General features: G+C 54.0%; 3 protein-coding genes across 4 annotated transcripts; 1 reads left to right on the top strand and 2 right to left on the bottom strand.

Annotated features, from left to right (window-relative positions):
- Window positions 1–1987: 1987 nt before the first annotated feature.
- Window positions 1988–14861, top strand: ILKAP (ILK associated serine/threonine phosphatase; the record flags this gene model as incomplete). Of its 2 annotated transcripts, none has more annotated exons than XM_082003373.1 (12): window positions 1988–2033; window positions 2727–2792; window positions 3244–3297; window positions 4364–4486; window positions 5383–5509; window positions 6520–6626; window positions 7118–7211; window positions 9102–9189; window positions 10490–10611; window positions 12355–12474; window positions 13875–13956; window positions 14158–14861. In XM_082003373.1, 12 exons carry the CDS (start codon window positions 1988–1990, stop codon window positions 14296–14298), a joined length of 1170 nt encoding a protein of 389 aa, XP_081859499.1. In that variant the 3' UTR covers window positions 14299–14861. The 2 variants fall into 2 exon arrangements, with proteins under 2 accessions (XP_081859499.1, XP_081859498.1); XM_082003372.1 differs by having other exon boundaries at window positions 2727–2798.
- A 3061-nt stretch (window positions 14862–17922) lies between these two features.
- ERFE (erythroferrone) lies at window positions 17923–19672 on the bottom strand (the record flags this gene model as incomplete). The annotated part of the gene is made up of 6 exons (XM_082003425.1): window positions 17923–18021; window positions 18357–18435; window positions 18556–18646; window positions 18719–18827; window positions 18938–19125; window positions 19312–19672. 6 exons carry the CDS (start codon window positions 19670–19672, stop codon window positions 17923–17925), a joined length of 927 nt encoding a protein of 308 aa, XP_081859551.1.
- A 1064-nt stretch (window positions 19673–20736) lies between these two features.
- On the bottom strand, window positions 20737–24244 carry KLHL30 (kelch like family member 30; the record flags this gene model as incomplete). The annotated part of the gene is made up of 7 exons (XM_082003771.1): window positions 23456–24244; window positions 23197–23365; window positions 22899–22985; window positions 22537–22692; window positions 22253–22441; window positions 21560–21705; window positions 20737–20988 (listed from the first exon to the last, which is right to left on the bottom strand). The coding sequence occupies exons 1-7, from the start codon at window positions 24227–24229 to the stop codon at window positions 20737–20739; spliced, it is 1773 nt and encodes a 590-aa protein (XP_081859897.1). The 5' UTR covers window positions 24230–24244.
- Window positions 24245–24787: the final 543 nt, after the last annotated feature.

The following is a 24787-nucleotide window of genomic DNA, read 5'->3' as shown; positions in this document are numbered from 1 at the left end:
AGCTCCGGGCAGGAAGGCGAGCATCTTCCTCTGTGCATTTCCCAGGCACCCCCTAGCTTCGCTGTCATGCCTTCGTGGCTGACCTCCCCTTGCACAGCACGGCTGCGCCTTGGCTCTGACGCACCTCCCCACACTGTCTGTGGTGTGTGTGTGTGTGTGTGTGTGTATGTCGGACGTGGTGCCGTCTTCTCATTATGCTCGTGTCATGGTGGGCACGGATGGGACATGGCAGACGGGCAGAGGCTTGATGGGCCCCCCTCACTGCACGTCAAGCACTGTTCATCTTGGGTTTCAGGTCACAGGGTTTTGAGATCACTCCTGAGCCCCTGCCGGTTCTGCCAGCCTTGCCACAGCTCCAAGGGTGTCTCACCCCATTGCTCTGGCCCAAAGCCATGGCAGGGGTACTCCTCCCAGCCCCACTCCCCTGGCAGGCAGCACCTTGCCCACCCAGGACAGGCTCCCCATCAAATTGTGGTTTTTTTTCCCCCTGTGATCTGTTTTAGAGACCTGGAGGCCAACTTGTGCCATTTATGGAGGGAGAGGTGCCCAGGGCAGAGGGGCAGAGCTGTGGCCAGGGCGAAGCAGGGGCTTGGGTACTGACATCCCAGCTCCTATGCCCTGTGCAAGGACTAGTTGGTGCCATCCCAAATTTCAACATAAGGGGCTAGGGTGGAAACACTGGGTGCACCAGGGGAGCAGGGAGGCTCTTCCAGGGCAGAGACAGCTTCTGGCGGAGACGGGACCCGCGTCTGCCAGGGACCAGACACGGGTTCACTGGCCACGGCTGGGTGGTGCTGCCCATGTGGCAGGCAAGGGGCAGCCATGCGACGGGCGTTCTCTAGCCAAAGCTGAAATGTGCCTGAGGCCAGCAAACCTGCAGAGCAGACGGCTTGGCTGGGGGCCGCCACACTCCAGGGCTGAGGGAGACACGGCTGCTCACTGGACGCCCACAGCATCCCTGCAAGATGTCCCCAGCTCGTGGACCACCCTTGCTGTCTTACCAGCTCCACTCTTGCCAGCACCACATGCACCTCCAGTCAGGCCCCTGTCTACCTGTCCCCTCTACCACCACAGCCCCACATGTAAGGAATGCAAACCCAAGGTTTAGGCACAACCGTGAGGCCCATCAGAGGGAAATTTCACACAGATGGTGGCGTGGAGGGTGGGCAGGCTGGGGGCCTGCAGAGGAGGGAGGCCGCCCTTCATGCCCTCTGGTTCCTGCCGGTGATGGCGGTGCCCCTGTGCCCTCCCTGCCATGTTCCCCGGGGGTTGGCGCCTCGGGTCCCGGCCGTCCGCGCGCACGAGGCTTGTTCGGTTCTGAAATAAATGTGGCATTTAACGCAAACACCCCCGCGTCACTGAGCTCTCTTTCCAGGGGCGGGTGGGCGGGCCGGGGCCTCCAGGCCAGCAGCGCCAGCAGGAGATGCCCGCAGCCGCTCCGCGCTGCGGGCGAGGGCGCTGTGCCGGCGCTGGGCACGCTGGGTAGGCCGCACCGGGCACCGCCACCGTGCTGGTGCCGCCAGGGGGCGCCTTCCCGCCCGGAAGGGCACGCGACGGGTGCCCTGCCACCCCCGCCAGCGATTGGTAGGCACAGGAGGGCGGAGCTGGGCACACACACAGACACAGACAGACAGACAGACAGACACCCCCCCCCCTTCCTCCCCCCCCCCGCCACTTGATTGGTCAGCCTGGGAGAGTAAGGCGCGAAACAACGGGATTAATTGACAAGGCGGCCCCGCCTTCCGATTGGCGGGGGTGTTTGACGGGACGACACGCCTCCCGCCAGTGGGATTGACAGGCACGTCGCGGGGCGGGAACCACGGCGGCCTTCCGCTCCCGCCGCGCCGCCGCTGGGCCGCGAGCCTACTTCCGGCCGGTCTGCGGCCGCTGATTGGCCTCGTGGGGAGATTGGCAGCCTCGGGGGGCGGAGCGGCGCCTGGGCAGGAGGAAGCGGCCTCGGCGGTGGCGCTGCCGGTGGGGCGGCGGGATGGATCTGTTCGGGGACCTCCCGGAGCCCGGCTCCTCGGCGGCGGGTGAGGGGGCCGCGACCCCTGAGGGCTCTGCCCTGCTCCGCCCCGCCCCGCCCCCCGCGGCCCCGGGGCAGGGCCTCACTCAGGCACGGCCTGACAGGCCGCGGGCTCCGCCGGGCCTACTTCAGCGCGGTGGCGGGCAGCGAGCCCCTCGCGGGCAGGTGCCGGCTCCGCGCCCGGCTGGGTGCCCCGAGGGCGGCGGTAGCAACTGAGGGCTACCAGCGCCTGGGAACGGGGCAGGGTGGCTTAAAAATCGCTGGAGAAATTGTAGGGTTTGGGGTTTTTTTAATGGTTTTCTTTTTCCTTGGGACTCGTTCAGGTGCAGTGTTAGCCATGCGGTTTAGGCCATGCTAGAGCTGGTCTAGAGCTGCTGCGGGTTGTGGGTCTGTGGAGGACTGTAATGCTGTTACCTGAAATAATTTGTTGCCTTCTGGGCTCTTCCCATCCTATAACATCTTGATCTGATTGCTGAGGGACGTTAACACAGGTAGAAAAGAAAAAACAAAAGCTGTCTTCAAGATAAAAGTTCACATCATCCCCAGGCAGTGGTTGTTTTGCTCATGTAGGAGCTGTTGAAATTAGACATGGGAGAAGGGTAGCTGAGGCTCTCCTCAGTTATCTCACCTGTGCTCACTCTCCAGAAACCAACCCCTGAGTACCTGCAACAGGTCCTGACTCTGCCCTGGTGTCTTACAGGGAAGGAAGCCCAGAATGAGCCTCTGCTCTTTGATGATCTCCCACCAGCCGGCAGTGTTGACTCAGGTATGGGTGCTCCGTTCCTGCCATTATCTTGGCTTCCCGTGTTTTCTGTATCAGTATCTCTTGAGATGAAACTTGTGTAAACTCTTTTGTTTGCTAGACAGGATAAAGAGAGTGGGGTTATCAGCACTGGTGTGCAGAGGAGCAGCTGCTTTCCTCTTCTTGTGGTTTTGGTTTTTTTTTTTTTGATAACCAGATAAAACTGCTGTGGGATGACCAGAATGTTATAGATGTTCCACATATATTCCGTAATATGTTCCATATAAATATACCCTGAAATAAATGTACGGCCTCACTTTGTCCCCACCATACAGTAACAGAAGTTGAAATTTGGCTCCCTTTGGTAAATTGGCATTTTATAATTTCTGCACCTCAGGAGGGGCCTGCACAGAGCATTATTCCCTCAAAGTGACAAAGGTATTTAGTTCTTCTTGCCTTTTTCTTGTGCTCCAAGAAAAGGAGGCTCTTTACTCTGATGATCTTCCACCAGCCAGCAGCAGTGACACAGGTAAGGCGCTGAGTCAGCTCACCAAGCCTCTGCTGACCTGCCCTTCTCAGGAAAACCTAATGATATAGCCTGTTGTGTTGGATGCACAGCAAGTTAACCTGGTGCCTGGGTTGGCTGACACTAGTCCTGGCCATATGTTTGTGCCCTGATTATTTGAATCAGAATTCTGACTCTTTAAAAGTAAACTTAGGTCTATTCCCAGAAGTACATCTGTCATATGTCTTTTGGGGACCCCCATCATCTCTGCCTGGAAGGTCCCCACTTTGGGAGTGAAAGTATGCATGTGCTTCCTAAGAGTGAAGGCAGTGCTGGCCTGGTGCTGCCACTGCCCTGGCTTCTGTTGCTGTTCTGCTGTGGGCACAGACTACCTTCTTGTTCCTAGCTGTAAATGTCTTCAAAACCAGAATGCTAGTCTGGAAAGGCTTTCTGCATGCAGTCAGGTGTTTACTAGCACTTGGGAGGAGGTGAGATAATTCACTATAGCATACGAGAATGAATCTCCAGAGGGAAAAGGCTAGGGTTCTGACATCACAGGAATCGTATTTTACTAGCTTTAATTTGTAACTTGCCTAACAAATAAGCACGTTCAGAGTAATAAAACACACTTCTTTCCATTGTTGTGGGCACAATTTGTATATACTACTAATAATAATAATTTTCAAAAAAGTCTAAGTGTTGCAACCTGAGATGTTAATTTCCTGAACAGTTAACTGCAAAAAAAGCCTGGTAGCTAGGAAACAAACTGTTTCTGGGTTGGTGGGAAGAATCACAGCCTGCCAGCCAAACACAAGTGTACTGTGTCTGTGGTAGGGTCACACAATGTAAAGTGATCAAATTGGCGCTTGCTGGGTTAGACTGTGATGTGTGCTGTGGGTTATACAAGCTGAGTGAAGTTGTCATCAGTTAGTATGTCTTGTTCAGTAGTAATTCCGGTCACTTAATACTGTGTGAGTGTGTGAGCACGTGCTCCTGAGAGTGCTTTGGTATAAAAGGACTTGCTGATGAATTTGTGCAAGTAAAACAGAGCTAGAAGACTTCAGCCAGCTGCATTTTTGCTTTCTTTCAGCCTCCAGTGCTACTGAGCAGGTCTCCTCATCAGGGAGCCATGGGAAAGGGGAGAAGAGAAAGTCCTTGGAGAAGGAAGAGAAGAATGGCAGGGAAGAACTTGTGGAAAAGAAAGTTTGTAAAGGTTTTCAGACAGTTTGAAAACAAATGTACTCGATTTGTACTTTTGACATTGGGCTGAGTAAGTCCAGACCACAGCTAAGCTTTCATTCTTTAGTCTGCTTGCATTTTCAACCTCTTGGAGGGAACAAACTGCTGCGGCAGTCTGTGGAAGCCCCTCGAGATCCCTGGCACTCTCTGCTTCCCTCAGCCAGGCCTTCTTACTGGTCCTGCTGAAGTGGCAGAAGCTGAGCAGCAAGCACCTCAGCGTTTGCAGAATAAGTTCCTGTGCTGCCAAGAGGGGGATTGGTTGTGAAACCTCTGGAAAGCTAGAGCCACACCAGTTTCCTTTGCCACAAATCTCTCCACTGGGCGGCTGCTGAGAAAGCCAGAGAGAGAAACTTGCTGTTACATGTAGGGCATTTGACTTCAGTGCAGGTGCCCATGGGTTATGTTGCAGTTTTTGGCATAAGATGTGTTCAGGGGTACAAAGAAAAGGATGTGTTCTGGAAACAACAGACCCTGATATCCTGTCCCTAGTACCCTCTTCAAAGCTGTGCTTTGTTTAATCTGCAGGTTCAGTGCCACATGCTTCCCCTGCCTCCCAGCCCCTTTTTGGTAAAAACCCCCTCTGATGCACAGCAGTCCTGCTTTGGCTACAGCTGCCTGCCAAAATGGAGACAAGCGGCTTTTATAGCTGCTGACCTTGGGGGCACTTACACCCATGTTGCAAGATAAATACATGCTGCTCAGCAGAAGTTGCCAGATGTTTTGTTGCAGTACAAGGGACGTACTTTGCTGCAGTGCCAGGATTGGGTTCTGAAAGCTGAAAAGTTGTCACTGATTTAGTGGTTTTTAGCCTGAGGTGAGGAGACGGAGGAGTTTGATTTGCATGCTTGTGTCTGCTTTGTTCCCCTTTAGGGTCAGTGGGCGTTCTTGGATTGAAGGGTTATGTGGCAGAGAGGAAAGGTGAAAGAGAAGATATGCAGGACGCACATGTCATCTTAAATGATATCACCGAGGAATGCCAGCCTCTGCCCCCCCAAATGTAAGTGGGCCCCAACTGCCAGAATAAAGCTGTGGATGGCAGCTATCACAGGGGTGAAGGAGCTCCTGCTTGCTTCAGTTAAGCCCATGATATGATCCTTTTTGGTTTGAGGGGTTGATGCGCTTGACTACACCTGTGTCATGGTGTGTGGTTTTGGGCTTGTTATTGGGAGACTTAGGTTGAATCATTAACTGTGTTCCTGGGCAAATCACGGGATTATTTTAAATACAAATACCTCCCTTTGAGTCATGCTCAGCAGATTTAGTCACTGACCTCACAAGGATTGTAAGGGACAAGTAACTCTGGATGTTGAGCCTCTGTTACCCAAATGTAAGCGTGGATGTCTAGAGACCCCCAGTTTACTTATAAGTAATCAGGCCTTGCCTTGGGGATTTTACAGTGTGTAAAAACCTGAACTGTGGCAATGGAAAAGGCTCAAAGAAGAGAAAACATTTTCTCTCATTTGAAAAGTTTAAATCTCTTAGCAAATTAATACATGTAAGTTTATGTAGAGGGAGTGTGTATATTTAAAGGAATGCTCTCAAGCATCATCCTGATAGTGAATTTAGTTTCTGAACTAATATTGTCCTGAGAGCTTCATGTGAGTTTCTTGCCTGTAGTGTGGTTTCAACAAGTTTAGGCATGGAAAGAACTGTAGGAGTGGTTAGACTGATGTCTGTGTAGTGCTGGGGAGTTGCAGTGCCCATGAGGTGAGATGTTTAGCTGCTTTATGCCAAGTTGTGGTCTATAAACTCTCTTCTGCCCTTCATTTTCTTGAGGGGTGGAAAATTACAAGAAAGGTCTCAGCTCAGTGCTTGCACACGTAAGCTGTGTAAATGCCTGAATGTGTGAGTTTAGGGACTTGCCACTGTTGTTCGTGCCTTGGAATGCAGTATTTATTCAGTCTGGCTAACACGGGACAGGGTGTTAGGGAGATGAATGTACTAGATCCCACCCTCTGGCTAACGGCTTTTCTTAGTCCCTTTCTGCTATTCCTTGTTCCCTCACAGCACACGTGTCTCGTACTTTGCTGTTTTTGATGGCCATGGGGGAGTCCGAGCCTCAAAATTTGCAGCACAGAATCTGCACCAAAACCTGATTAAGAAATTTCCTAAAGGTGAGAGGAGTGGAATAAGGGCTGTAGGACAACTGTCATCTTTTCTGCCTTGACATTATGGCAGTGGATAGGGAAACGGATTTGTTGGGTGTAGTTCTACAGTTCCCCTCCTTTATTGCCAACTTGCAAGCCAGTGGGCTTGCAAGACTGCGCTGTCTCCCGGGGAAGAGGGCTGGAAGCCTTTTTGACACAGGGGTACAAGTGGCCAGTTGTGAACTGCTAAGCAAGTGTGAGATACACTGTGGCCAGTTTTGGCAGTGCTGCTTTGAGAGTGAAAGTACACTGATGGGCAAGAGGGATATGTCATAAATTCTCCATACATGCCACCATGCAAACTTTTGGTACCGTGAGCCCAGGATGTACCCCAGCTACTCTGCACAGGATCTGAGAGATGCACTGCCTGAATGAATGTTGCATGAGTGAAGGGAGGGACTGGCATAGGTCAGATATGTTTCAGCTGGAGCTTAGTTGCTGTTTTCCCTGTCTGACAGGTGAGGTAGTCAGCGTGGAGAAAACTGTGAAGAGATGCCTTTTGGATACCTTCAAACACACAGATGAAGAGTTTCTAAAGCAGGCATCCAGCCAGTAAGTGTAAATGCTTCCCATACATTTGTATTTCTTAGCTTGCATCTCGCAGGCCTTAGATCTGAGCAAGGCAGAGGAAACCTTGAGTCATGTCTTATGTTTTGGCAAAACCCCATACAGCTTAGCTATACTAGGCTGTAACTCTGCCAGCTGAGTGCCTGCTAGAGCTAGATCATGGCATGTTCTGGTCTTACACTGTGGTAAGTGGTCTGTAGGACCCCTTAGACTAAAATACGTGTTTGTGGTAAAGGAAGGAACCAAAACATGACCAAGAATGCACCTCTGTCCTTACCAGGGTGTCTTATTTGCCTTCTTTTTAAAGACTTACCATGTTGTTGAATTGAGTTATCCCGTACTGCCTGAGATGGCATCTCTATGTTAACAGCATTGAAGTGTGGCAGGAGGGTATCTGTAGAGCAGTGCTTTGCGTGCTGCTGTGTGCAGCTTTCTTTAGAGCTGCATTCCTCTTAGTGAGTATGTGTTTGCCAGGCTGGAGTACATCTCTGAGGTAATTTTTAATGCCCTGTGTTGAAAGACTTAACTCTCCCAGTGTAAGTTTGTCTTGCTTTCTTCACCTCTTTTGAAAACAGAGATGTTGAAAAAGAATGTCCCTCATCTTAAGCTTGTTTCTAACAGATTCTTTTAAAACGAAGCTGAAAAGCATAGCAGCTACTTTCTGTAGGATGAATGCCAGCCTGCCTCCCAGCCGGGTTTTGAGTGCGAGCATCCTTACCTTTTCTCAGTCTCTGCTGAACTGACACCAACTGTGTGGACTAGGGAAGATGTAGACTGCATTTAAAGTACAGTCACTTTGTTACCGGTCCTTTACACATTTGTTTTTTTCTTTTTTTCTTTGATTTCATAGTGACATCTCTCACACAGATGGAAAGACTGTTGATGCATCTGGTTCTGAGATTCCCTGCAAATTTTCAATTCTAAGTAAATTGCAAACTGGCTCAGTCTCTTAAGCCTAATCAGATCAACAAATTTGACCAGGCAAAAGGAAGAAGTTTCCTTGAGCCTGTCACAACGGTGTCATTCCCAAAGCAGTCTCCATTTGGTCAGACATAGGACTTATTACAAAGGCACTACAAAGGATCACTAGCGATAGCTGTATTGATGACGAAATGAATGATCTTCATTCAGCCACACCTTCAAAGTTAGAAAAAAATGGATGAAATATGTCTAGAAATCAGTCTCTCTCAAAGCTAGTTTTGGTAAAGACTGGCATGCTAGCCAGGCTTCATTGTGGGCAGGGCTAGTCTGGCAGCTGTAATCTAAGAAATGCTTCTCATTTTACCTAGAGCTCTAGAGATACAAGCTTAACTACAGCAAGTTAAATATTAGGAGAGTGACTGAACGAGTGGTGTTGCTGCTTAGCTGGGGTGGTGAGGACTGAGGTGGGCAGGCAGGGGTACTGCAAAAAAAGGAAGGGAAGTGAAAAGGAAGGCAACGCTGCTGCAGTCCTTGCTGTGCCTGCCTTTTCCTGCAAAGAAGGAGACTCCCGAGGATGACTTTGGGGTGCTTGTTTGCTCTTGATGATGCCTATGAGCTTCTGGGCAGTCCTTGGGGATGGGCCTGCTCCAGCCACAGATGAGCTTTCCTGGGAGCTGAGTGTGAGGAAAGGTTGGTATGGGGAGTGTGGCTGGCAGTATTTGAACCAGTTGGGCATTGGCCATGCATTTAGAAGTCATGCTCCTCTGTCCTTGTCTGGGTTGCTATTTGCCATCAACAGTTCCCCTAGCTGCTTGCAGGCAGCTGCTGGGGGATTGTGCTAGCTGACTGCTGCATGTTGGCATGTGACACTTCCTTGAGTCCCAAGGAGCACTCTGTGACTAACTTCTTAAACATTGTTTTCCCCCTTAGTAATCTCATTTTTGTTCCCTTCAGGAAGCCAGCATGGAAGGATGGCTCCACAGCTACTTGTGTCCTAGCTGTTGACAATATTCTCTACATAGCCAACCTGGGGGACAGCCGGGTAAGCAGAATGGAGAAGCCCACTGCTGGCATCTCAGTTCCTCAGGGAACTTTATTTGCCCTGAAGGGTGAGGTACTTGTGTGGGATATCCCAGTTGCCATGAGCTCCCCAACTGTTCCTATAAAGCATCTTGTTTTGGGTGGGTGCAGAGTATTTCGGTGTTCTCTCCCATAGAGTAAAACAACTCTGTGTGTGGTAGCTCTCTTGTATCTAGAATAGAAGGGAGCTACAATGATCATCTAGTGCAACTGCCTGACCAGTTCAGGGCTGATGAAAAGTTAAAGCATATTATTAAGGACATTGTCCAAATGCCTTTTAAACACTGCCAGGCTTGGGGCATTGAACACCACCCTAGGAAGTCTGTTCCAGTGTTTGACCACACCCTCGGTAAAGAAATGCTTCCTAACATCCAGTCTGAACCTCCCCTGGCACAGCTTTGAGCCATTCCCTCGCGTCCTGTCCCTGGATACCGGGGAGAAGAGCTCAGCACCTCCCTTCCCATATCCCTGCCTCAGGAAGCTGTAGGGAGCAATGAGGTCGCCCCTCAGCCTCCTTTTCTCCAAACTAGACAAACCCAGAGTCCCCAGCCACTCCTTGCAGGACATGCCTTCCAACCCTGCTACCGCTTTTGTTGCACTCCTCTGGACACGTTCAAGAACCTTCACACCCTTAAACGGGGCCCAGAGCTGCACACAGCACTCAAGGGGAGGCCGCACCAACGGTGAATCGCTGAATACAGCGGGACAGTCCTCCCTCTTGCCTGGCTGGTCATGATGTGTGTGATGTACCCCAGGACGTGGTTTGCCCTCTTGGCTGCCAGGGCACACTGCTGGCTCCTATTGAGCTTGCTGCTGACCAGCACTCCCAGATCCCTTTCTGCCGGGCTGCTCTCCAGCTGCTCCTCTCCCGATTTATACTTGTGCCTGGCATTACTCCATCCCAGGTGCAGAATCTGGTACTTGGACTTGTTAAATTTAATGCCATTGATGGTTGCGCGATGCTCCAATCTGTTTCTGTCCCTCTGCAAGGCCTCTTGTCCCTCAAGAGAGTCAACAGCACCTCCCAGTTTGGTACCATGAGCGAACTTGCTAATGGTGCATTCAACTCCTGCATTCAGGTCACCAATAAAAAATACTGAACAGCACTGGTCCTAGGACTCAGCCATGGAGAACACCGCTGGTGACTGGTCACCAGCCAGATGTAGATGTAGCCCCATTCACTACAACTTTTAGCGCGCTCTCAATAAGTTCTTGCTGCGGTTTTGTTGCTCTTTACTCATGAGGGTCTTCTGTCAGCACAGGCGATTCTGTGTCGTTACAATGAAGAGAATCAGAAACACACAGCCTTAAGCCTCAGTAAGGAGCACAACCCCACCCAATATGAGGAGCGTATGCGGATACAGAAAGCTGGGGGAAATGTCAGGTATGTGCCTAAAGGGTGTGAGTGAGCCAGCCCAGCTTTGGGCCAGAGCGCTGAGTTTCTGGCGTTTCCTGAGCCCAGCACTCATGCTAATGAGAGCCCAAAGAAAATCTGTTGCTACCTGCGGGAGGCACAGTGATGCCTGAGATGTCTAAGGATTCAGTGGCTTGAGTTGGTTCATGAGAGCTGGTGCTTACAGTGGTGACAAGGGTGCTGTGCTGCAAAGGCAAGAACCTATGTGAAAGCCTGGCAGTGCAATCAAACGTGGATGTGCTTAAGCTTGACCTACAGAGTTGGACCTAGAGCACTGCACTTGATTGTTTAAGAAGTTACCACTTGCTGCATGCTGTGGCATTGAGCAGAACTCAATTCCTTGCTTGCAGCATCACCTCTCCCTCCTTGTCCTGTAAGAGCCCCCTCTTAGAGGTTGGTTTGAGAGGGCATAAGCAGCCCTTGATGTTGGTCTGTGTTGCTCCCCTGGGGGCTAGCTTATGCACTGAGGTGGTCTGCTGTAGGAGGGAGGTTTCTGGAGCCAGAGCAGGATTATCTTAATGTTCCTGTGCATGTAGGTGTGCATGGCTGTTTGGGCAGCTGGTGCTAAACACAGCAGCTGTGTCTGATTTCCCTGGCTAGGTTCTCTCCCTTCTTTGAAGGCTGTTTCTTGATTTAATGGCATCCTTCACAAGAGAGGACTTGGTGCAGAATCCCCCCTGGGGTGGGGAGGGGTGGGTTCAGTTCTGTTATGTTGCCATGTCTGGAGGGCCATATTCCCCTTATCTCTGGAGAGCACATGCTGCTGCTTATGCTTAGCACTGATCTATCATTACACACAGGAAAGAGATGGGCCAGTGCCTGTTAGCTCTTTTCAGAACTGGGGGAGCATCTCCCCAGCTGCCTGGGAGCCTCTCCCACTGCCTGTGGTTCAATATTTTGGGCCCAAGAGATAAGTCACCAAGTGTGTGAGCTTCAGATCTCTTCTATGTGACGTGCCTCGCTTCTTGCTTTTATCTCAAGTGTGGCTGGTTGGACTATGAGATGAATGAGCTTGTGACTTTCCAGAGTGCACAGAAGAGCTTTTTTGGGGAGAAGGTGCTCGATTGTTGGAAAGGTGGAGTGTGGGAAGCTGCTTCTGTTGGGGCAGCACTCAATTAATTAGAAAAGTTTAGCAATCAAAAGTGCTTCCTAAGGAGGATTGTAACTTGGGTTTCACAGAACTGGTTGCTGTGATCAGTGGTTAGTAAAGACCAAGTGGTCAGGAGAAAGTGCCATCGTTCTTGCTCCTTGGAAGTGCCCACAGTTGAGCCAGTCCATAGGGGTTGCTGTACTAATAGGCAGAGCACAGGAGGTGCTCAGGCCTGGTCTTGTCTGCTGCCACTCTGTGCTTCTATACCTTGCCAAAAAATAATCTGTGATCTCCACCTCTGGGAGTTCAGCTCAGCATATAACTCTTACTTCCCTGGCTGGCTAGGCTAAGCAGGACTTAGTAACTCAGGGCAGAGAGACAGAAAACAGCCTTGAATTCTCGTGACTTCATTTCTTTCTCCCTCTTTCCAGTTGTTTCCCAAAGCTTCACACAAACATGCAGAAAGGGAAGGAGACTTGGAAAGGAAGATCTAAGCTTCCTGGGGAAGTGGAGCAGGGTTTGTAAGAGGCAGCTGAACGCACCATGAAGAATGTTTCTGTCAGGCAGTGCAGTGAGATACGCACGTGTGGGGTGGGCTTTCAATGTTTTCTTCCCTTGTGCAGGGATGGAAGAGTCCTAGGAGTGCTGGAGGTTTCCCGCTCCATCGGGGATGGCCAGTACAAACGCTGTGGTGTTATCTCCGTGCCAGATATCAAACGCTGCCAACTCACGCACAACGACAGGTAAAGTGTGCCCATGCACAAGGGGGTTGGCTGTGTCCTAGCTCTGCTCAGCAGAAGTAGCACAAGTTGCATGATGCTGTATGCTCTGCTGTTAGGGCTGAGGCACTTCAGACTGATCACCCAGAATTAGATGATGCTCTTAACTGCTGACATCTCCTGTTCCTTGTCACTATAGTGGGATAATGCTGCTGCGTCCCTCTGCCAAGATAGTTTGAAGGCTCCAGTTGGAGAAACCAGCCTCGCAGCAGTGATAACATACACAAGCCTTAGACTTCCTTCATGCTCTGAAAAAATTCACAGGCCAGGGTTCAAGCACTTGATTAAGGCTTGAATTCTTGGATCCGTGTCCTATCCAAGAGTTGTTTCTAGCAGCCATGGTGCCCCCACATACCACATACCATGCATTTGTGTCTGATATTTGAAGATTTGAGATAGTTTTCTAACATGTGATTGGCAATGACAAATTGCTGTGAGCTTTCATGTCAGTATGGCCCTGCAACCCCTCTGAGGTGAGAATGTAACTTTATTACTGCTGCTTTTTCTGGGTTTAGAGTTCTGTATCACTAAAATATTTCTAAAGATATTATGAGCATCAGAATGTGGAACGATGTCTTCAGAGACATGTGCTGCGCTGGCAGGCTGGCCAGCCTCTGATGATTGTAGTTTTCCTTGTCCAGTGACTCTGGTTAGGGCTCCTGGTTAATAAAATCCCCTGTGCAGGCAGGGAGGGCACAGCAGGCTGTCTCTCCCATCCTCTGGTGGAGAGCTAGGAGGCAGCTGTCCCTGCCTTGGGCTTTGTATCCCCTCAACCTACTGCATGCAGCCTGCGACAGTACCTTGTGTCAGAGTTTTCTGATCACAGTTATGCCTCTATTGCTGGGTTAAGCTGCTCACTTCTCTTTTGAATACTTCTATTTAAATTAAGTTATCGCATACCTCAGGATCATGGAAATATAAAGGATTTAAAGGGATGCACATAAGGTATTAAGCTGGCTGTGTTTACTTCCTTGAACTAGCTACTTCACAGGGAAAATATGTGGATGAAAAGGACTCCAAGGAAAGAAGCACTTCCTAGGGAAATAATGTAGCTTTCCAGCAGGGTGTGGTCTATGGTCTTGCCTAATGGTGCAGTGTCAGTGGGACTGCCTGTATGTCCTGATGTAGGTCTTACGTTGTTTGCCTGGCTCTTTAGCCTGTACTTTGAATTGCCTCAGCTCCATGAATGGTAGGTTCTTGAGCACCAGAGGACTTCTGGTGCTTCCGAGGGATTTTCAGATGAGCTTTACAGTATCTTCCCTTTGGATTGAAGTGTGGGTACTCATAAAATAGCTCAGAGGGATTTTGCTGTAGCTGGGGAGCCAAAGATTCAGCCCTGGAACCTGTCTCTGCTTGATTTCCAGGTTCATTCTGATAGCGTGTGATGGCCTTTTTAAAGTCTTTACACCAGAAGAAGCTGTGAACTTCATTGTGTCCTGCCTGGAGGTGAGGAGAAGGCAGCATGGAGGCTGGGTTTGTCAAGTGCAGGGGGTACAAAATGGAATGACTCTGACTTGCAGAAATGTACTTCTGCCAGGGTATCCTTCCTTACACCTGAGGTCGTCCTTATTTGTTTTGCTTCCCCGTGTGCTTGCACCGATGTGCTTTGCTGGGAGCAATCAGTGTTGTCTTTCGTCGTCCCAACAGGATAAGAACATCCAGACAAGAGAAGGGAAGCTAGAAGCAGATACTAGATATGAAGCTGCATGTAACAGACTGGCCAACAAAGCAGTGCAGCGAGGGTCGGCAGACAACGTCACGGTCATGGTGGTCCGGATAGAGCACTGAGAGATGAGGCACAGCAGCAGGATCCCCAGCTCGCGGCGGATGTAAGGGAAGGGAGAAGTTGGTGTGAGTGCACGTGTGGCTGGGGGAGGGAGGGTCCTGCTGGATGTTCTTTGGTGTAAATAAAATTTTGGTTGTTTTTTTTTTTTTTCTAATAGTTTTAGCTCACTTGGCTAGCAGTGTTTTCTAAGTGGCTGCCACAGTGGCTCAGCCTTTGCAGAAATATCTTGTCCTGTCAAACCCCTGTGAATGTCTTGGCAAACCAAATAAATCCATTTGGCAGAGGTGCTAGCAAGAGCAGGCATCTGTGGGCATGAACTCTGCCAGCTATTCCAAATGGTGCAGTTCTGCTGTTCGTTTCCTTGAGCTTTGTGTGAGGCCCTGGGAGAGTCCTGAGCTCTTAGGACTCAGTGGGAGCTCGCAGTTAGGCTGTACCGTAGGGACTATGCTGTACCCCAGGCCACTGGCTTGGGATGTGGTGTGGGCTGTCCTCTTAGTGCTGGGAAGGAAATCTTTTGGTTCCGAAGCTGGGTTGTGAGGTTGCATGCAGATGAGTGATACAAACACCTCTCGTAGAGCTGGTGTACCTTCCCTCTGCTTGCAGAAAACACTGGGGTTTTATCCCAGTCGTTGATTATGGCAAAAGTGCATGGAGTTTGCTCCTGATGTTTATTGGGAAAGTGTTTTCACCAAATGGACCTGCCAGGCAGCTGAGATGAGGGCAGGCTCTATGCTTGTCTGTGCTATCTGAGGAGCAGGCATCTCAGGTTTTAGATACTTGTTGCTATTAAGTGTCTGGTATCTCATCCTGACTTCATTCCTCTACCAGCTGTTGCTGCAGAGAGTCGGTGTGCTGTTTTCTGAAGAAAATTTGGCTTAAGACCAAATGATAGTGTGAAAGCTAAAAGAATTGGGCTACCAAAGTGCTTAAATTCCAGATTACACAACTTACTGTCCTGTGGGTGAGACGGTTCAGTGAGGGAGGTGAGACAGTGGGCCTGTGCAGTGGTTTCTTGCATGACCTCCTTGTTCTGCATGAGAAATGGTACAGTCCCAGCGAGAGGTTGGGCAGGTTGGTGTAGTGGTGCCTGCTGTTTTGTGCATAGTCCTGCACAGGGTTGTGAGGCTTCCCGGGTTCTTTTCTATTCCCTGGAGCTTTGGGAGAATGTCCCAGATCCTGGGTTATCTATTTTATTGAGCATGCAAAAGCTGTCCTGTGGTTTGGGACAGGTGGCTTGACCATCTTTCATCAATATTTCTGCTACAGCAGAAGTCAGTTAAAGTTCATGGGCTTATGCTAATGGTTAGGCTAACTTGGCTTAGTTTGCACTAACTCTCTGCATCTCCTGCAGCCGCTGAGGAAGGAAGCAGGCCTTGGGCACGTATTTTGGGTTGTGCTTGCCTTTGCCAGCTTGATCTGCTCCCAACCATTCCTGCATACACTGATAGAAGGTTGCACTGCAGGATGAGCTGAGAGGGAATCCTCCATGTTAATAACACTCTGCTGCTGCTGCTGCTCTTGAAAGCAGAATTTGGAGGGCCAAGATGGAGTGGCACAGATTTTCTTTAGTCTGTGGCAAAAGAAACCCTGATGTCAGATCTCAGAATGGCAGCTCATTCTTCCTTCTTACCTTCCTGCTTTTCACAGCTCTTGCGCTGGGGAGAGCTGTGTGCTGTGCTGTCAGAGCTGAGCCAAGCACCCGTCTGTGTCTGGTGCTCCCTCCAAGAGGCCCCTGTTAATTCCAGCACAAGAGCTGGTGAGAGAAGTATCAGCTTGTCTATCTCTGTCTTCTCTTCCCCTCCCTCCTCTTACAACTCTTCTTTTCTTAGCTTTAGAAAGAGTACTGAAAGCACAACTCCAGCTAGGAACATATTACGTAATACAGTGTTATGGTAGAGTTAATAACGATTTCCATAAAATGGATCATATTGTCCATTTCTTACGGCAAAGGGGAAAAGGAAGCGCTGTGGAGCAGGTTTCTCCATGTTTGTGAGTAGCCAGCCAGTTAGAAAGGCAGGTTCAATCCTAGCTTTAGTGGAAGTCAAAAAAATGTTTGCTTGTACCTCCTGCAAGAGGTTTCCTGAAAATAAACCCTCTCTGCCTCATTGCTCAGCAGCATCCTGCTACTGTGGGGAGCTCTGGCACCACCCCCTGGGGTGGCCCATGCAGATGTTCTGTATATGCAAGCTCCCTTCCCTTGGGGCTGACTGAGCTTCTAGCCCCCTCCCAACTCCTAAATTAGCCCACCAGTAGCGCTGACTTAATCAGCTCTTTCAATTTTGTGTTCAAGTGCACTGGGTTCTTCATATCTTGCTCGCAGAGGGCAGCTTACTGGCTCAACAAGCCCCGCTCTCTGACAGTGAGTCCTTTTGTATCTTCGCAGGTGTGCTTGGTAGGAAGGGAAAGGTGGCTGATCTGAGCAAGGCTGCCTTGGCTCAGTCACATGTGGTGACGGGGAGGTGCTACCTGGGCCGAGCTCTCAGCTGGGCAGGAGCTGCAGAGGCCTTGTCTCTGCCAGGATGCTCCTGCCTAGCTCTTCAGCTGCGTAAAAAGAGTTGTCTCCTTTCAGAGACAAGTTCTCTTTGCCTTGGGGAAGAAGTCAGCATTAGAACTGCACAGCCAGAGCCCCCTCACCGGATCCAAACACCCCCCAACCCATGAAGAGCTGCAGCAACAGCTACTTCACCGGGCTCCTTGCAAACGCAAACCTGTGAAGGTCAGGCAGGGCCAGGAAAGCCCTCGTGAGTGAGGTCCAGTGTGAGAGGACTGCCCCTCTACTGCCTACATGCGTGGATCCCTTGGGGAAAGTGGGGCTGGGTGCAGTTCGGGCTATCTCACAGTGTTGCTGGCACAGCTTGCCCAGTGCTACGTGCTACTAAAGAAAGAAAACGTGCGGTTCCCTTGCCCCACACGCAGCTTGCCTGGGTACCTCTCCTGCAGCCCTCGCTGAGGCACGTAGCCCTGTGCCTCAGATGGCTATCGGGGCCGAAGCACAGAGTGTATCTGTGCTGCCCATGGCCTGGGCCCTGTGCCATGGGTAGGGAACGCCTGGCGTGGAAAGCCACGGGACGGGAATTTGCTTTAATCAAATGTGTGGCACTATCAGGACACTGCTCTGCTTTGAAGATTAGCTGCAAAGGACGTTGGCTTCTGCCAGCAAACATTCACTGATAATACAGTGCAGGGAAGCTAAAGCGATACAAATAATCATCTGGTTTGGGCTGCTGAGACGCTGGGCTGGGAAATCTGCTGAGAGCAAAAATGGAGGTGTGAGGCTTTGTCCCAGGCACTAGTGCCCAGCACAGTGGGAGCTGAGCCCTGCACCTCAGTGGGGGCTGTCACTGTTGTCAGCAGTGTTTTCAAAGGTAAACTTCCAGCCCTTGCCTTTAGATAACAGCAAACTCCTTGAGCTCCTTGTCAGGCGGCTTTATTATTGTTATTATTACCATCCTTTCCTCCCCCATCTTTTGTCCAGCTTCAGGTGGTTCTGCGGCACGACCTGCAGTAGCAAAAGGTCTTGCCTGGGATTCGGGCTGAGCAGGGTAGCCATGATGGTGGCTCGCAGAAGGAAGGGTCCGGCTGCTCCTGGCACAGGTTCAGCTCCCTGCATGGTGCCCAGCGCGTTTTCACACCCCCAGCAGAATGGCGCTGAAATCAGAGCCCCTTTGAACGGTGAGTGGAGAGCCTGCAGCGTTGTCCACGAAAACAGAGGCATACTGCCCAGCCTGGAAGGAGAAAGGCTTAAACGGGACTGGCACACCTGCTCTGGGCACTGGGCACAGCCTGGCAGAGCAGAGGGGAGAGCTCTGCCCTGCACGCAGCAGCCGAGAGCGGAAGGGGCTGCTCGCCCCCCCTTCCTTCTGGGAAAAGGACGGTGGAGAGGGTGGTAGGGCAGCCCAGCTGTGGTATGGGCTGTAGTATCCCTGCGGACCTCAGCCCTGAGTGTCCTTTGGGCTCAGAGATGGGCTGAGAAGCAGCCTCAATGCCCAGCCCTGGAGCTGGGGCCACGGAAGGCACATTCCTGCCTGGCACAGTCCTGAGCGGAGCTGGCACCACTAACCTGCAGGTAAAGGACGCCGGTGACAGAGATGGTGAAAAGGTCACCACCGCTCTCCAGCTGGGACATGGTCTCCAAACTGCTGCAGAAGAGGGAGGGTTGTGCTGGGGGCAGCGTGTCCCTCTTTTCCCCGAGGTCGCTGGGCTCCTTCCTCCCTCCGTGCCCAGGGTCCCTCTCCCCGCCCGGCCTTGCCCTGCTGTACCTGTTGTGCTGGCAGCGGGACTGCACGCAAATCAGCACCCGCAGACGATTCCCCCTGCATGGCTGCCCCTTCCGCCGCTGCTGTCTGTGCACTGGGACAGATGGAAGGCTGAGAGCCAGCCCAGGACTCCCCAGTGGGGCCGTGGGGGTGTCTGAGGGCTCACCGATGTGTAGCGTGGCGGTGAAGATGTAATACCCTGTGGTGGGGGCTGTGTACTGCCCGCTGGTCAGGTTCAGGCCTGAGCCACGGTGGAACATCCCCTCCCTCTCTGGCTGGGGATGGGGAAAGGTTTGGGTTAGACAAGGAGCCCTGCACCAGCGTGGGTGCCTCCGTGGGCAGGAAGATTCTGCAGGTGGGAAGGAGCAGCAGGCTAGGCACTCACAATGTAGTAGAGCTGCAGCTCCTGCCGTGCTCTGTGCTCGACGGAGATGTTTCCACGTGTCCGGCAGTGGAAGGCTGCTTCCACACGATGATGGGACCCAGCTTGTGCATTGCTTTCACTCTTTTCCTCCTCTTCCTCATGCCCTTCCCAGGCTTTCCTGCAGGTCTTCACCTGCTCCTTCGCCATGCCTGACCCAAAAAACCAACCAGGGCTTGCATTTAAGAAGGCACGTCGGCTTTTCCTGGCCCCAAGATGCGACTGCACCTGGCCCTGCTGCCCAGCCCCTCGGGGCCTCGGCCTGCCGTCCCCTGCTCCTGCCCGGTGGTTCCCCCTTGGCTCCCCCTTCCTGCCGCCCTCCCGGGGCCGGTGGGTACCTTTCAGCAGGAGCTGCAGCTCCCTCAGCAGATCTTCCAGCACGGTGAGGGCAGCGCCTGACACACCGACTTGCAAGGCAGACGGGGGTGATTTTCCTGGAGACCGGCCGCTGCCCGGTACCGCCGCTGCCCCCGCCCCGCCCCGCCCCGCGCCCGCCCTGCCCCGGGCCCGGCTGCCGCTCGCCCGCCCGGCGCTCCCGGCCAGCAGCATCCACGCCTGCCGGGGGTCCACGCCGCCGGCCGCCCCCAGCCCCCCGCGTCCCGCGGCTGCTCCCGAGCCCGGCGGCTGCTCCCGGGCCGCCTCCGGGGCGCCGGGCCCGGCGGCGCAGAGGAGCGCCAGGCACAGCTCCGGCAGCCGCATCCCGCCGCCGCCGCTACCGGAGGGCGGCCCCGGTCCCGGCCGCGGCCCCGCCTCGGGGCCCGCCCCGCTGCCGCGCCTCGGCCAGCCCCGTGCCGCGGGAGAGCCCCCGCTCTCCCCTGCGGGACGCGGAGGCCTCCCCGTGTGTCAAACCCCGCGTGGACCGTGGGGAGCAGCGTGGAGCGCCAGGAGCGGAGGACGGCCCCCCCAACCCGGGGGGCTGCTCCCACGACCCGCTGAGCTCCTCAGCGTGTGTGTTTAATCCTTCAAAAATAATAAAAAGGCGTAACGCAGGACAGATTGACCATCAAACAATGCTGGTGCAGCTGGTGTCCCGGTCGCCTTGTGCTCACGCCGTCCTGAGGCGTCCTCTGCCACAGGGCACCAGCAGAGACAGCGATGGGGCAGGAGGCAGCGCCAGGCCCCATCCTGGGAGCCACTGAGGTGCGGGCTGCTTCACCATGACCCTCAGGTCACTTCCCAGGGGTGCCTGCTGCATGTACAGGGAGAGAAAGCAGGATGAAGCACCCCACCGCAGGCTGCCATGCCACCCGAGGACACAAAGCATCCAAAAGCTGGTTTATCTCCTGTCATCCTGCTCCATGGGGTGCTGGAGCAGGTCTGACACTTCAGTCTGGGCCAGTGAGGTGCTGGAGAGCTTCAGGTGTCAGGAAACAGAGATTCTCCCAGTCCCCTTCGTGTTTCCCCATGCTGGATGTCAACGTGATGGGGGAAGGGGCCATGGCCACCAGGCAGCAATGCCAGTCTCTGATGGGATGAGCCACAAGTTGGGACACCTTGAAATATCCTAAAAGCTTTGCGGTTTTGGAGGTGGAAAAAGGCAGTTCTTAAAAAAAACAACAACAAACTAAAAGCATTAGCCAAAGCATGTTTATAAGGAAAGCTTTTTCGCTGTGGTGGTATGCGGGGAACACGCTCCCAACGCCCCAGCCAGCCTTGCGGAGGGGTTTTCATCTCATCCCCCAAGCAGGGCTGAACCGGCAGCGGGGAGAGAGGCGAGAGGGGAGAGCAGCTGTGCAGGGTGACAGGGGATGCTGCGGGCTCTCCTACCACCTGTGGTCACCCTGGAAAGCCTCCGTCCACTTGGAGGTGTCCAGGAAGATGGAGGAGGAGCTATGGAAGAGCCAGAGGCAGGGCAGGGAGCCCTCCCGTGTCCAGAGGTTCTTGGTGCAGTCATACACCTCCATCTCCACCCGGTAGTCCCCATCCATGCCCTTCCAGTGGCCACCGGTGACGAAAAGCTGGTCACCCAGCGGCACCATCCCGCCGTTCTCGTGGAGCGTGTGCAGGAGCTGCACCTGCACGAAGGGCAGGGGCAAGATGTGCAGGGACCCCCTGGGGGCTTTTCGCTCCCACCGCAGAGGACATTGACCCACATGGTGCATCCCCCCATCCCAGCCTCTCTGCGAGACATGGGGCCATGTCTTGCTTTTAGCAGCATCCCTGTGCTTGTACAGGAGCAAGGTTGCGGGTGCTGTGGGGAGCAGGGGGCCTGGAGGGCAGAGGGGACAGCCAGGATTTTGCCGGACTGCGCAAGCAGGAGATCCACACACCCTGCACGAGGGTGGTGCTGGAAAAGGGGGATCCTGTGGGCTTCTGCAGTGTGAACACCGCTTAAAACCAGTAATTCGGTGTGAAAGCCATGTTCCTAGTGCAGGTGTGAGGAGGGAGCAGGGAAGGAATGATTTGGGCATCTCTGGCTCCACAGGGGTTACTAAAGCCAAGGGATGAGCAGGCAGGAGGGAGAAGAGATGCTGGCACCTGGAGGAGTGGGGAGTGCAGGGGTATGGTTGTGGGGTGCTGGTGGGGAGGGACCAGCTGCCCCACCTTGCCAGGAGGGCAGTTATGCCTGGCCCCACATCCCAATACCTTCTGCCAGATGTTGGCCTCTGGGTTGTACACGTGGACCTTCTTCGTGTTGTCCCCAATGAGGTAGATGAGTCCGTGCAGCGTGGCACAGCGTGGGGCCGAGAGGTACTTGGGGATGAAGGGGGATGTGATCACACTCCACAAATCTGCAAGGAGAAGCCATCAGCAGCGTGTCCCACCCTTGGCTCTTGATGCAGCTGCCAGTGACTAAAAAAGCACTGCCAAGCCAGCAGCTACTTAAGGGGGAGTTTGAAAGAGAGGGCACAGAGTGGCCAGGTAGGGTGGCACCCATGGTCCCCATCCCAGACGAGGTTCTTGCATAAAAAAAGGAAGGGGGGATACTGTTCGTAGTGGTGGTGTGGGATGGGGGAGACCACCATGGGCTTCGCAGAGGCTTCCCGAGGAGGTGGCGTTGTCACAGGGGTTTAGTTTCTCCCTAAGCCTCCTCCAGCCCTCTGCCCTGGGGATCCTGCGCCACTGAAGCTCAGGTCTGGGCTGAGCCGGAGGGCTGCGACTCAGTCTGTGCTGCTGGCAGCTGAGCTCCTGGCTGGCCCCTGGCCCTGTGCTGCAGCCGTCAACAAACCCCGTTAGCACCTGGTTGCATCCTGTGGGACTGTGCCTGCCTGGGGGTCCCCCTCAGTCCTGCTCCCCGGGAAGGCGGTGGTGGGGCATGGTGGCAGGGCCAGCTCTCACCTTGGATGGGGTTGTAGCACTGCAGGGTGAGCGCGTTGTATTTGACGGCGCAGGAGCCCACCAGGTAGAGCTTGCCCAAGCAGCTGGCGGCCGCAAAATTGCTCACGTACTTGAGGGCTGGGCTGATGGCACACCAGCTCTTGTTGTAGGGGTCGTAGCGCTCCACCTCCACTGCATCCACTGTCGTTCCTGCAGGGCAGTGGCACGCTGCAGTTACCTCACTGCTCCGGGGCACCCATGAACTCCCCACCCTGGCAGCACCCGTGGGGTCTTCGCAGCCTTACCCCCAATGACGTAGATCTCGCCATTGAGGACGGCGCTGGTGTGGTTTGTCCGGGCTCTCAGCATGGAAGTGATGGGCTTCCAGGCACCATCCTTGGGGCAGAAGCGCCAGGCCTGGGTTGTCGACCATGTGTCATTCTGGGACCCCCGAGAGCCGCCTGGGGAGGGACGGGTCAGGCAAGCCACCCGCTCTGAGCGCAGCCGTCCCTGGGCATCCCTTGCCAGTGGCCGGATCCACCCAAGAGGCTTTGCTGAGAGAGGAGGGCTGCCCCATACCAGCACCCCGTGCCCACATCTTTGTCCCCCATCCTCCATCCCTGCTCCTTGGGGACCCCCACCCCACACCAGCAGCCTCGGAACCTACCTGTGACGTACACATCGTTGTTCAGAGCCACCAGGGAAAAGCCCCATTTATTGTAATCAGGGAAATCGGGCAGAGCCATCCATCGCCCTGAAACCCAACAGAGCCAAGTGATGACCCCCCAGCCAGGAACGACGCTTTTAAGCCAGCCCTGTTTTACTCTTCCCTCCCCTGCCCTCCCGCCCAGTGCCTCTCCTGACACCAGATTGTTTGGCAAGAGGTGGCTTTGGGGTAGATGGAGGGTAAATTAACATGTCAGGGGGTGGGGTGTGCTTGCCCCATCCCTGCTGTGGGCACTTACTGCTTTTGGGGTTGTAGAAAGCGAAATTCCTGGGCGCAGCTGGCATCTCCAGCCCCCCGTCCTCATCCTCGCTCTCCTCCAGCACGCGGCCACCAACTACCACTAGCACCTCCTCCAGCTTCTGCAGTGGCGTTTGGGGGTTCTTCTGGGCACCAACATCACTCTGCCCCTGATGGAAAGGGCGGGGCAGGATCATCAGGCTCCGAGCTGAGCCTCTCTCCCAGGTCTGGGGGTGGGATTTGGGGCAGGGGCTACCCACCGTGGCACAGGATCGGGCAACAAGGGCCTTGCTGGCATCTGAGTCACGGACGAGGGGCTCGGTGGCAAGCAGGTTCTGCAGGTACTGGTCAGGCAGTGAAACGAGGTGGGCCAGCTCCAGAAGCTCTGGCAGGAACTGGGCTCGGGGTCCCGGGTCATGGCGTACCCAGCGCAACACGGCCTCAGCCAGGCTCTGCTCCTCCTGCACCTGCAGCTGGTCGTTGGAGAGGTAGATGGCCAACCTCTCCTTGGAGAGCTGGAGGAACTCCTCCTGCTGAGAAACGGCTTCAAAGTTCTCCTGCAAGAAAGACCAGGCCTTGGAGGAGACCTCGGGGCAGCCGTGGCTCTCACCGAACTCACAGATACCTAGGCAGTTGGTGGCGTCCATTTGCTGCCGGAGGTAGCGGCTGCAGACCTTCTGGATAGTGGGGAAATGCAGCTGGCTGGAGGTCCGCATCAGCCCCTCCACGTTGCCCTGGTTGATAGTGATCTTCCCCGTGTAGGCGAAGTCGATCAGCGTCTCCAGCATGCCGGGGTCCACCTCCTTCAGTTCCACCCGTGCTGCGATGCTCTCAGTGAAGTCGCCAGAGAACATGGCGTGGAAGTAGTGGCTGCAGAGGGCCAGGATGCCACGGTGGCAGGGGAATTCCCGCCCGCCCGCCACCAGTGTCACATCCGCCAGTTTGGGGTTGGTGCGCAGCCGCTGCAGCCCCTCCAGCACGCCCTGGGCGTGCGAAGGCAGGCAGAAGTCAAAGTCGTCCATGTTCCTCACCATGGTGCTGAGGATGGTTGTGGGCCTTGCAGGCAGGCAGAGCCTGAGCAGAGCGTGGCGAGGGTGTCCCTGCCAGGAAAAGGTGATGACATCTCCCTCTCCCCTGGCACAACCGTGCCTACCCAGTGCCTGATTTAGGGGCAGCACCAGGGGCAGAAGTGCTTCCTGGGGCCCCCCACTCCCACTTCCACGGGTGGCTGTGATTGCTCCTCCCCACGCTCCGACCTGCCCTGCTGGGGCTGCCACCGGTTTTTCGTGGGTGGAGGTGGTCCTGGGGCTGGGCTGAGCCCCGCTCCAGCTCGCTGCCCCCCACTCTCACCTGGGGTCCACAGCCCTCCGGCCGTCCCGCCAGGAGGGAAGGGGCCGCGGTCCCGGCTCTGAGGAGGGACACCCCGGCACGACACGGGATCCAGCCGCGACGGGGGGGGGCGGACGCACTATTTTTAGGCGGCACCGGGGCACCGGTCCCGGCTCTTAAAGGCACCGTACGGGCAGAGTTGCCCGCTGCTGCCCATCCCTGTCGCCCCGCAGTTTTGCTGCTTTTCGGAAAGCATCCCTCCG

The sequence above is a fragment of the Phaethon aethereus genome (genome assembly GCF_964289735.1).
Source record: "Phaethon aethereus genome assembly, chromosome: 9".
Taxonomy (NCBI): domain Eukaryota; kingdom Metazoa; phylum Chordata; class Aves; order Phaethontiformes; family Phaethontidae; genus Phaethon; species Phaethon aethereus.
This window is presented reverse-complemented; position numbering and strand designations above follow the sequence as displayed.